Source organism: Mizuhopecten yessoensis, unplaced genomic scaffold (genome assembly GCF_002113885.1).
Source record: "Mizuhopecten yessoensis strain PY_sf001 unplaced genomic scaffold, ASM211388v2 scaffold5503, whole genome shotgun sequence".
NCBI classification, from domain to species: Eukaryota; Metazoa; Mollusca; class Bivalvia; order Pectinida; family Pectinidae; genus Mizuhopecten; species Mizuhopecten yessoensis.
The window spans coordinates 450,146-463,082 of NW_018406081.1; the positions used below are offsets into that span (position 1 = coordinate 450,146).

Genomic DNA, 12,937 nt, shown 5'->3' on the forward strand with positions numbered 1-12,937 from the left:
ACAGAGGTGTGCAAAACATGGAGGAAAGCACCGTTCTCTCCAGCGTTCGTTTAATATTCATATCCTGTTTGTACTCCATTTCTTGTACAGTTTGTGTACGATTTAGTTCGGTTTGTATTTCAAAATTACAAACAAGTTTCAGCATACTAACCTCACTGAATTGCCTAGATGTATGTAAAAGGCAAAGTAACTTCTCTGAATGAAATATGTTCAGCATGTGTAATAGTTTTTGTTGATTTTCTCCATGAACCTTTCTCTGGAACATGTTATTGGTAGGGATGAAGTACTTTGGAAAGTGTCCTACTTTAACACAAGAGATCAGAATGTTGAAGCAAAACCAGAAACAATAAAACAGATTTTGTTCTTGCCAGAGCTTCGGATTTGAGTGTTCCACTGCAATACTTATGTAAATGATAAGAACACAAAATATCATCATCTTCTTTCCCAATGATATCTCGAAGTGTATCTTTCATTTGTTTTAAGAAATATTTCAGGAAACAGTACGTTTTCATTTGTATGTGACTAAAAGAGTGAACTAATAGTATCTCCGCTGACGCAAACGATATCCGCCACTGTAAAAGCGTGTCTTCGGAACATTTGTCCCCTACTGGGACAAGATGAGAACCACTTTGTACAATTTTGTCAATCAATGCTTGTGTTGGCCATCCATACAGGCGTGGACGTGTCACCCATTGGTAAGCCTCCCTTGGCCAACTGTTAAAGTGAAAGCAATGGACAAAATCAAAATCTTCAACTGAACAGCTTGGACCATTAGATACATGACGAATTCCTGTTTGCGTTGTTCGTTGGTTGACAATTTGTTCTCTGTACATGTCACTAGAGACAAATATAACATTTCCAACTGGTACAAGTGAATTACATAGAGGGATATCCCTAATTGGTCCAATATGATTGAACTGTAAGGTCACATATCCAGGTCGGCAGTCAGACTCTCTCACATACAGCACAGTCTTGTGTGCGTCTTCTGGAGGAACAATCTGTCCAAGATACAAGGCCACCACATTATTGATTACATACATGAAGTCATAATCTGAACCAAGCATGTAAAGTCCTTCACTTTGACTTCCGCACATCAGTATATTACAATCACTGCTGGTAGTGTTAATTATGCATTCACGTATAAGTAATGCTCTCCTCCTGAATCGAATGTCCTCCTCTGTCCCCATCATATTCCTTTCAATCAATCTTGAGATCAACACAGAAATATTTTCAATATCCCACGGAGGACCCTCTATTGCTATATGTCGGCGAAGTCTGCAAAACAAAAGAATATAATTTATAAAGCAACACAAAAGCAAAAATTCATACAATTGAACATGTATATTCCCATTTGATTAACTGAAGCATACTGTGATGAATCAGTTTATGCGGAAATATAAGTCACAATGGCCTATTTGATTTATTGACGTTGTACTGTTCAATATTTATTAACACGTACATGACGATAGATTACTTTTGGGGAAAAGATGTGCATTGCAAATGTATTGCATACTAGTGACATACAAAGATACGTCGAGCTCTACATTGAATCCCTTGTTCTACAGGAAATAATAAATGAAGATGGGAAAATACTTTCTGCCTCTCGCTTCTGCATTGTGAAGAATAACAAAACCTATACCACCTTAGGGTTGAGATATGGGAATCCCGAACCGAGGGGAATATTCTTAAGTTTCTAAACACGAGGCTTGCCGAGTGATTTGGCAGCTTAAAATCTTTATCCGAAGATTCAGATTCCCAATCTCCCCCTTAAGGGGGCGACAGACTTTTTTCTCTAGCTCTGTTGACCCTGTCATATTTGTAATGCAACGTTAACAACCCAGGCTCAATGTATTGATGATGTGGCGTTGTGCATTGTTGACGCTGCGTCATAAAATTGTTATGAATGGGGCGACAAGGATACAGCTGTCCAGGGTAAAAAAAAAACATATGGCCTATGCTATTATTCATTTCTAACCAGAGGCTTGCTTCAAGTAGAGGGTTAGACATTCAACAATCTCATCCCGAGGGTTAAGATGTTTCGGCAATAACCTCAATGCATTTTCTCCTATCCTATCAATACTGTATTTGAGAAAAAGGTTATCAGAATTTGTAATTTATGTTTTATTCTGAGTTGCAATCGACTCGTCCCAGTCCAAAGCTGATTGTTACATCATAATTTATTGTTGTGGAGACGAAATCTTATCGTTTCTTTCCGCATATCCTCTATATATGTATGGACTGACAGAGACTCCATGCCCTTTGGGTTGAGAGAGAAATCGTAAACAGGTAATACGGGAGACAATTAAGATGTTTTGGTCAGCAGTAGAATATATACCGCCAACACACAGTCGGCATCTGATATCGCCTCACGAAAATAAGCAATTATCAAACAACCTTATATGAAGCTTTTGCCAACTGTTTTAATTTTTATTTTACACATTTTACATTTGAGTTTTTAAATTCATTTTTGGTATTCCATACTTCGTTTTGCTCTTTCATTGTCAAATTTCATTAACTCTTGAAAAGAATTTGGGAGAAAAAGAGTCATACATTAAATGTAGAGGAGGGTGATACGGAAATTCAACCAAAGGTTTGTTTGTTTGGTTTAGTATTGTTTAACGTCCTATGGGGGTTAATCCCTGACGTAATGTATTATGTTCCCCGTAACAGTGACATTAGTATATCAACTGAGTTTTTACTTAACCCACTCACCCCTAATATCACATTGGAACCTTTCCGAATCAAAGTCTGGGCAAGTCCAGTTTAAATATGTAGGGATGAATGAGTTAAATTCATACATATCTGATTGTGTGTGTGTGGGTGTGTGTGTGTGTGTGTGGGGTGGGTGGGGGTGGGGGGATTTGACCTTTGTGACCTTCATAGTTGATCAAGGTCAACCATTTTTTCACACCTGATAGCTGGACATCTCAGCATCTAATATATTAAAATTCAAAACTCTACACCTCGTAGAGCTTAAGAAATGTTTTATTTAAATTTGATATCCAATATAGCGCATTTTGCATTTGAACTTTGACCCCTAGCGTAAACCGGAAGTTGACATTTTTTGCTAAAATAATATGAGAGAAAAAGTTTGCCCTTGCTTCTTATTAAATGATATACAAAAATCAATCTCGTGCTTGATATCTTCCTAATGTCTCCCTTGACAATGCCTCACTTTTGGCCATTTGTTGAGCGTTCGCCCCTGTGAGGAAGGTTTTGGGTTCTGTCCCCTGGCCAAGACATACCAAAGTCTTTAAAAATGGTAGTGTCTACTCCTGCTTAACGCTCAGCAAATTAGGAGTGGGACGACTGGTTCGCCCGTTGTCAGTATAATGTGACCGGGTGGGGCGTCCTGCTGGGTGTCTTCGGCAGTATGTCTCAGTGAGGTAGCACTATAAAGTCGGCATCAGTTCCGCGCTATCACAAGGAGACAAACACGAACATATCGCAGCCTCCCAAAATACACACACATACACTACACGCATGCATCTTGCACACAGGGGAGGCCGTCCTTAAATGACCTTAGCTGTTAATAGGACGTTAAACAAAATCAAACAAACAAACAAACAAAAAAAGATATCGTTAACGAAATATATCGGTATAGGCTGTTAACAAATCAGAGTTTGTGGCGGCCATCTCAGAATATCAATTGCTCCAAAAAGTAACATAATTTCGTAAGGGCATCCAGAAGAAAACATGTACCAATTGTGGTTAATATGGTAATGGCAGATTTGTAGAAGAAGATCTTTGAAGTTTCTTAAAATATTGTCAGCTTTTCAAAAAGATCAAAGTCAATAATAAACACTCTATCAGTACATTAATGTACATTGGGGGCACATCTTCCACTTATATATATTAAATTCCCTTTGCCAACAGATGCTCTAAAACAAGTATGCTTCAGACTGCATTTGGTTTAAATCCCTTCACTTGTGTAGTAGGAGAAAACAATACCTGTATTTCCCCCAATTGGGTCCCACACCTCTGCCCCCAGAGGGGCCGCACCCTCCTTTTATGTAAACTTGAGGCTCCTTTGTCCAAAGATGCCCTAGAACAAATTTGGTCAAAATCCTTTAATTTGTTGAGAAGAGGAAGATTTTTACAGATTTCCCTATTTTCCCCCTATTTGGCCCGCCCCTCTGCGCCAAGGGGGCCAAACCATCTGTTTATATGAAACTGAGAATCCTTTGGCAAATGATGCTCCAGACCAAATTTGGTCAAAATCCCTTCATCGGTACAAAAGGAGAAGGATCTATAATGTTTTCCTCTATTTCCCCTCATGGGCCCCATCCATCTGCCCTAAAGAAGGGGCCCACACAACTCATTTTATTCAAAATTGATTCTTTTGTCCCTAAGCATGCTTCAGACTGCATTTGGTTTAAATCCCTTCACTTGTATTGTAGGTGAGAAAAAATCCTCTATTTCCCCCTATTTGGCCCCACACCTCTGACCCCAGAGGAGCCACACCCTCTGATTATACAAACTTGAGGCTCTTTTGTCCAAAGATGCTCTGGAACAAATTTAATCAAAATCCTTCTATTGGTTGAGAAGTAGAAGATTTTTTATAGATTTACCTATTTGGCCCCGTCCCTGCCCCCAGGAGGACCTTACCCTCCGTTTATACAAAACTTAGAACCCTGTGGCCAATGATGCTCCAGGCCAAATTTGGTCAAAATCCTCTGAGCCGTTAAAAACTAGTAACGTTTTAAAGGAAAAAGTTGATGAACGACGGAGGACGGACAACGGACGCTTTGCCATGGCATGGCCATGTGAGCTAAATAGGTAAACAAATCACTTTATAGGCCATGGCGACCATATTGAATTTTTGATCAACTTGAAAATTTGGCCATGACATCTCCAAACTATTACCTACAACCTGGCAAAATATCATGTTCGTGCCTATAACTATTTAGAAGGAAAGTTGGTCTCAAGATCTTGAGGAGAGGAAGAAGAAGAAGAAGAAGAAGAAGAAGAAGAAGAAGAAGAAGAAGAAGAAGAAGAAGAAGAAGAATAAACAGAACAAATACAAATAGGTCTTGTCACCCGTTAAAGCCCTAATTAATACATAAACATTGTGTTTGATCAATTAATATAAACCTTAAATTCCCCTATTAAGCCCTGCCCATCAGGGCAACACTCTCCTTTTATACGCAATTAATTCACGTTTGCAAAAGGTTGCTTCAGGCCAAATTTGGATAAAATCCCTCTAATAGTACAGAAGAAGAAGGATTTTGAAGTAAATATTAAACCTCAAATTCCCCTATTCGGCCCCTCCCTCTGCACCCAGAGGGGCCAAACCCTCCTTATATATAAAATGTAGTCCATTTGGCCAAAGAATGCTCAAGGCCAAATTTTGATAAAATCCCTCCAGTAGTACAGAAGGAGAAGGATTTTGAAAATTTAAACATCAAATTCCCCTATTTGGCCCTGCCCCTCCGCACTCAGAGAAGCCACGCCTTTCTGTCAATACACATTTAGTCCCCTTAACCCATGGGTGCGCCACGCTAAATTTGGATAAAGCCCCTCTAATGGTACAGAAGAAGAAGGATTTTAAAGATTTAAGCATCAAATCCCCCTCTTGGGTCCAGCTCCTCTGCAACCAGAGGGGTCACACCCTCCATTTATACAATATTTAATCCCTTTTGGCTAAGGATGCTCCAGGCCAGATTTCAAAATCCATAAAGCTGTTAAGGACTAGTAGCGTTTTAAATGAAAAGTTGACGGACAGACGACCGACACAGCGGTACGGCATAAGCTCACCACGGTCCTTTGGACTAGGTAAGCTAAAAATGAATAAAAATCATACCTGTCCATTTCATTTGGTCAAGAAAGCAAACTATTTCATAAGGTAGAATGCCTAGGCCGATTTCCAAGAAGTGTTCAAATGTGTCTGGCCATCACTGAAGATCTATGTAAACTACAGTTCTTTTATAGTCAACTGTACTGGTTCAATTTCAGAGATTCGGAAAATACCATAAGGAAGTATTTGTATTATTAAATATAAATGTGTTCGCAGTACAACGAAGTACACGGGATCTGATGATCAGACACAGGGAAAGTAATTTCCACCATAAAGGAGAGGTTTCGTGGAAAATTGAAATACTTCCCTGTTAGGAGACCTCTTTGGGGAAAGGGGAGAGGGGGAGGTTCGTCATCAATCCTTTCTCCGTCCGTGCAACGTCGACTTTTAAGGTCACCTGGCCTAAAGAGCTTTCCAAATCCTGTAAAGAACCCCCCCCCCCTAATATCAGAGAGGCATAATGTGGATGACGTTTGACCATTTGAACGCTGAGATCAACGCCGTAACGATTTTGACCCTTTTTCAAGGTCATAGGGTTCAAATGATTAAAATCTTTAGTGACATTACCAATGCTGTTATGAAAGGTTATTATGTTTTTTCAAATAAAATACCTCGACTCGTTTTTAATGTCTAATGATTCAACTGTGTATCAATATTCATAAAATAACTTTTGAATTAAATAAGAGCTGTAGACTGTTGATATTTGTCCTTAAACTAGCTGGGATAAAGGGCTATCATGTTTGTTTAAAAACGTGTATTCAAATAATTGATATTGACCCAGTTTCAAGGCCACATGGATCAAATTTGTGAACTCCTATGAGGAACTACAAAGGTTTTCATAATGTACTATATTACAAAGACCGTAAGTAATCAAATACATTTTCCTTAAAGTGATCCTTTTTGATGAAACAGTATATATATTTGATGATTCAACAGATATATGAATAATTCATTGATATGAGATGAATTTATGCATACATGATAAATTCATAAATATATGACGAGTTAATAGACATAAAAGGAAGTAATACATTATATATCTGATAAAATGAAAATATACATATCTGATGAATTGATACATACCTGATGAAATAATACAAATATGATGAATAAACAGATATAAGATGAATTAATACATATATGATGAATTAAAATATATACGATGAGCTAATATATATATATGAACAACAACACATTAGAAAGTGGAATCATTTTCATATTGATTAAAGACTTAATTGGTTAATAGATTTTTGACCTTATCATGATTTAAAAAAAAAATGAATAGAAATCATACCTGTCCATTTCATTTGGTCAAGGCAACAACTATTTCAAAAATGCAGAATGCCTAGGCTGATTTCCAAGGAGTGTTAAAATGCGTCTGGCCATATCTGAAGATCTTTATAAACTGCAGTTCTTTTACAGTCCTATGTACTGATTCAATTTCAGAGATTCGGAAAATACCATAAGGAAGTATTTGTTTTGATAGATATACATGTGTTCGCAGTAAAACAAAGTACTCGAAATGATGATTAAACCCGGGGCAAGGACTTAAGTGGAGAAGTTAAGTGGAAAATTGTAATATTTCCTTCGAATGACTGCATCGGGGGATGTTGATCAAAATATAGCCCTGAACATTTTCTGATATTATTGTAAGTTGGCTAGAAAACGGCAATTAGATAAATGAAATATGAACATGTATATGCTAAGATCATATCAAGGCCTTAACGACACTGATCCTTTTTCAAAAACCTAATATTCAATTTTTCAAAATCCTACCGTTCAACTTTTTAAATCTTCAAATAACATCTGAATTACAAAGAGGTCTAAGGTGATGGAATTTGGCTATTAGTCACAATATTGAAACATTTCAAAGATTGATTTTTTTTTCTAAATAATTAAATATAATAGGAGGTAATATTTGTTTATTAGCATGCCAAGTTAACAAGTTTGTTCACATTTAAGACCCTGGCCTAGTTTTACAGGGGTAAAAAGTGTTGAAATATTGACCACGATGCTTTAACGATAATATTTGAATAACCAGAGATCGAATGTGTTAAGGCTTAGACAATTTCCTATTTGATATTCAAAATATAAAGGCTTTCTATATTTGGTCGGTAGGACGTTCGAGTAAAGTGCTATTGAGTTTGATACATATCCTTTAAAAGATTACAAAGGGATGACACCCGACTTCGAAGCTAGTGTATTTTACTATTACGCGGCTGCGATATTCTTTTGGTGTATATCAACGGATCAAACTAGTCTTCTTGTCTCATCCGCAAGGTGGTGCACACTGAACCATCGATTTTTGTTATGACATATTCCTGGGGTTGCAGAGAAGGGAAGTAAGAGTAACTCCTGGAACATTGAGGATGAAGCCAGTCTTGTGCCCATTTTCCTGCTACGTGTATGTCCTCTTACAAAATCGCCCTGTTATTTTGAATGTTTTGTTTATAAACTTGACGTCTTCAAAAGTCAAGGGTGCTGTGTTTTATGTATTTGGGTGGGTCGTTAAATGATGGGGCCTAAACAGGTTCCTTAAGGTACACCTGATGGTACTGAGATTTTGTCTGACTGTTTTAACCTGCACATACTTAAACCTACAAAGATTTTGGTTACATTGTATATTTCAGCCTCTAATGTAATATTCTAATAAATTGTATTCTTCAGTCTCTAATGTAATATTCTAATACATTGTATACTTCAGTCTCTAATGTAATATTCTAATACATTATATACTTCAGTCTCTAATGTAATATTCTAATACATTGTATTATTCAGTTTCTAATGTAATATTCTAATACATTGTATACTTCAGTCTGTAATGTAATGTTATAATACTTTGTTTACTTCAGTCTCTAATGTAATATTCTAATACATTGTATACTTCAGTCTCTTTTGTAATAATCTTATACATTGTACGTGTCTTTACAAACATCCCAGCTTTAAGCATAAAGCGAAAAATGCAGAGAAAAAATCCCAGTTTATAAATTAAGATTGGGCACTAGAATGATACGTTATAGAAACTGAAATATTCTCTTTTTTTTAGTGCTTCTTACAAGTTTTGGAACAACCATGACTGTAAACACGAAGATATATTAAACTCACCTGGTCGAAAGGACCAAGAAGAGCGTATGGTGTATTGTGGTGTTTGTCCATCGATAGGTACTAAAGGAATTACACCCAATTTTGCTCTCTGCAATGAAAATTTGAATACACATATGATACCACGATTACCTCTGGGGACTGACTGTATCCATTGGACCTTATTTGTAACCATACTGTTAATGAGATTTAAGGCCAAATATCATCAACTTCAGATGGTTTTCAAATTTAACTATTTTAATACATTTGACCCTGTGACCTTGAAAGTTGGCCAAATATCATCACCCTATGCCTAATGGTTATGGAGAATAAATTGTTTAAAGAAAACAAGTTGATGACACACGTTGCACCAAGGCGCAAGCTTCATTTGCCCCTTCGGTGAGGTGACCTAAAAACAATTTTAAAAATGTGTGATTTTATTTATTTTAATAATGACTTCCATGAAGGTTGAAACAATTAAATTTGTTAAATTAACATACATGTCTATCTAAACCATTTGTCTGAAACAAAACAACATTCAATAACAAGCCAACAGTTACCTTAAATGTAAATTTGTCTTTTTGAAGTACAACAGTTTCATTAAGATATAACACTTTATCAAATATTATAATCAATCACTCTCCAATATCCCATCATACATTGTGAGACGCTTTCAATGCATATTGAAAGTGTATTACAGGAAAGAGAGTAGTGTGCTTCCATCAAGGAAAACACCAGTGACCCCAGTAACATGATTGGCTTCAGTCACCTCAGTCACCTGACTGGCCCCAGTGACCTCAGCTTTCCACTCTTCTACTATCTTGCGATTGAGCTTAAGGGAAATTCCCTCCAATGTTAAGCTAGAAGGTGACAGTCATCATATGTACAATTTAAATTTACCAAACTTCCATGCCCCTTCTCTTTGAAATGTGTTTATAACTGAACACCACAACAACCCTATTTCAACTTCCCTGTCAACACAGGGATGGCTGCAGACACCATTTGTAACAGGAAAGAGAGTGGGCACCCACCAGGGACCATTAACCTGCTCGTCTCCAGTCTGCCACACAAACAAACCAGGGACCCTTGCTCGTCCCCAGTCTGCCACACAAATAAACCAGGGACCCTTGCTCGTCTCTTATCTGCTACACAAACTAACCAGGGACCATTGCTGGTCTCCAATCTTGTACACAAACAAACCAGGGACCGTTGCTGGTCCACAGTCTTGAAACTCTGTTTGTTGATTGTATTTTGTTTATTTCATCTTCAAATATATATTTTTTAAGTTCTGCAATGAACAGTTTCCAGTGTGTAGTTACAGTTTTTGGTAGTGGTAAGGGTACCCTTCGTCATCGATAATGATTAATGTCGAATTTGATCACCATAAGGTATTTGTTTGGATAAAAAACCATTTCTACATACAAGACACTGCACTCGTTTTTACTGAAAAGTGTTATTGTTTTTATTGCGTGCTGAATTAAAAAGATGAATGTCTAAAGAAGGTTCAACAATATTAACAGAATACACTAATCTTGTAGATATAATAATGAATGCAAATTAACATTTGGCGTTAACTCAGACATGTGATAAATGATCAGGATCTGGGCCCGTATTCATGAAACCGTTTCATGCTCAAGCATGTTTTTTTTTGTGCTCAAAGCTAATTTCTCGTTTCAGTTATGAATTAATTTTCAATTTGGAAAAAGCTCGCAGAGACATAAAGCTTAATATTGTTTTCAATGTTTAAATAAAACTTTTTTTTATTGTTGTTTGAGCATGAGAACAGTTGCATGCAGACGGGCCCATTATTCATGAAACAGTTCTCATACTCACAAATTCTGTGCTTCAGCCCAATTTTTTGTTCTCGTGGTAAATTAATGAAAATTCCAAAATTCTCAATCACTTTACATTTGATTTCTGTGAACATGTCACGTGATTTAAGGGCATTATCAGAGAGTCGATTTGAGTACAAAATCCATGATTGAGTATAAGAAAGGTTTCATGAAAACGAGCTTAGAAGTAAGCATTTACGTTATAATAATAAAAATAATTCGAGGTTCTTATATACCGCTTTATATTAGTTCGTAGGTCGTCTCAAAGCGGTTCACGAATTAGTATCCGTGGTTATAGGGCCTTTGCAACCAGACAATATCTTTCTCAACTCCCTGGGGGAGCATACAGCCGGTGCTGCCATTTCGGCGCTTACAGCTAGCATTCAACAATTCTAGCACTGCTCAATCACGTACTCAAGCGGAGTAAAGCATCTTGGTCAAAGATACAACACAGTGCCGTGCCGTGACTCGAATCCGCAACCATTCGGTCACCAGCCCGGTGTCCTACCACTAGACTACCGTGACTCCTACGGTTGACGGTAGGTCAATAACTAAGCAGTAAGCTTGTAATCTCACCTGGCTCAAAGGAGCTAATGCTGTCCGTAAACCTCTTTTTGTTCAAGAACAACCAGGTCAATCACAACCAAGTTTGGTAGGAAATATCATTATGTGATGAGGATTCATACATGTGAATAAGGTTTAAGGTATCTCATCAAATCTTCTTGTAACGAACCAGCCGTCGGATGATTTTGATACTACAAAGTTTGCAAAGGAAATCAATATATGTGTCTAAATGGGGCCAGTAGGGGACAATTGAATAGTTAAACGCTCAAACTTCTTTTTTCTTAGGGAGGAGCCAAAAGGCCTGGAGTCATGATATTTCTCCAGTAACTTCATGTCATGTAGTTCTACGAAGGATGCGAACAAAATTTAACTTGACCTTGATCCAGAGACGCAACTCACTATATTTGGCCAGTATCTTGCCGGCTATGAATGCTAAAATGTGAAAAGAAATGACCTTGACCTTTGTTTAAGGTCACAGGGTTCAAATCTGTTTAACACTCCAACAGCTTTTTCAAGAACACCATACTCTCAAGGGTAATGTTTGTCCCAGGGTGACATAATTTAGACAAGTCTTATTTACAATATGGCCATGCATTAACGTATATGTACAACATGTTTATATAATAATAATTTATAATAATCACACAATTAAATATAACAGGCTGTAAAAGCTATTTGAATCAAGTATCACATTATAATTCTCTCTGCATGAATTTCTAACACTGCTGTTTATTCCATTCCAAAATACAGAGCATTATGTAAAAGATCTCTTAAAATAGTTTGTTCTAGCTAAAGGTACATACAGTTTCTCTGAAAATGATGTCATTGAAGATCTAGCAGAGACCTCATTTACATAAGAAAGAATATTGCGTAAAACACCTGGAATATCACACTTTAAAATTTTGTATTCTAAAATCATAAAAGTCAGACGCAGGCATCCATCCTAGGATTTCATACAGAGAACAAGTAGGAGTTAAGATATTTCTAACATTGAGTAAAATTCTTACAGCTCTTTTCTGCAGTTTAAAAATATTATTAATATATATCTTATTATTTGGAGTTCTCAACACCGACGAACAATAGATAAAATGCGAAAACACAATACTGTTGTATACCTTCAGAAGAATTTCATTAGACATGAAACCTTTTTGACAACTTTTTACATACATATTGCACATGTTCTTTCCATGATAATGATAAACAATTATCTTTAAAAACGCTTAGAAGTTTGGCCCGGTTAACAGTTTCAATGGTAAAATCATCAATCTTAACTACAAGATCACTACATTAAATCTTGTGTCATTTTTTCTTCCAACACTTTAACAATCTTATTTCTGACGTCCTGCATACATGATATCTGATGCATGCTTCAGACACTTAGAATAATCATTTATATTTAATATTGACATCAATGGTCCCGAAATTGAGCCCTGCGGGACACCAATAATTATTGGTTGAAAGTTGGACAAAATATTTCCGAAACTTACAACCTTATGATTTACCGTATCAAAGGTTTTAAGAAGATCAATAGAGAGGACACACGTGAGATAGTATTGATCTATGTCTTTAAGCCATTTATCAACAAAACTTAGAAGTGTTGCTTCAGTAGAATGATGTGGTCTAAAAGTAAACTGACAGTCACTTTTTAGTTTGTTTCTTGTTA

The 12,937-nt window shown here is 36.7% G+C and overlaps 1 protein-coding gene across 3 annotated transcripts; it reads right to left on the reverse strand.

Moving 5' to 3' along the window:
* Positions 1-203: 203 nt before the first annotated feature.
* Positions 204-7,237, reverse strand: LOC110450756. Of its 3 annotated transcripts, XM_021498445.1 has the most exons (3): positions 7,092-7,237; positions 3,952-4,045; positions 204-1,275 (listed from the first exon to the last, which is right to left on the reverse strand). In XM_021498445.1, exons 1-3 carry the CDS (start codon positions 7,102-7,104, stop codon positions 306-308), a joined length of 1,077 nt encoding a protein of 358 aa, XP_021354120.1. In that variant the 5' UTR covers positions 7,105-7,237; the 3' UTR covers positions 204-305. The 3 variants fall into 3 exon arrangements, with proteins under 3 accessions (XP_021354120.1, XP_021354121.1, XP_021354122.1); XM_021498446.1 differs by lacking the exon at positions 3,952-4,045; XM_021498447.1 differs by lacking the exons at positions 3,952-4,045; positions 7,092-7,237 and adding an exon at positions 5,804-5,909.
* Positions 7,238-12,937: the final 5,700 nt, after the last annotated feature.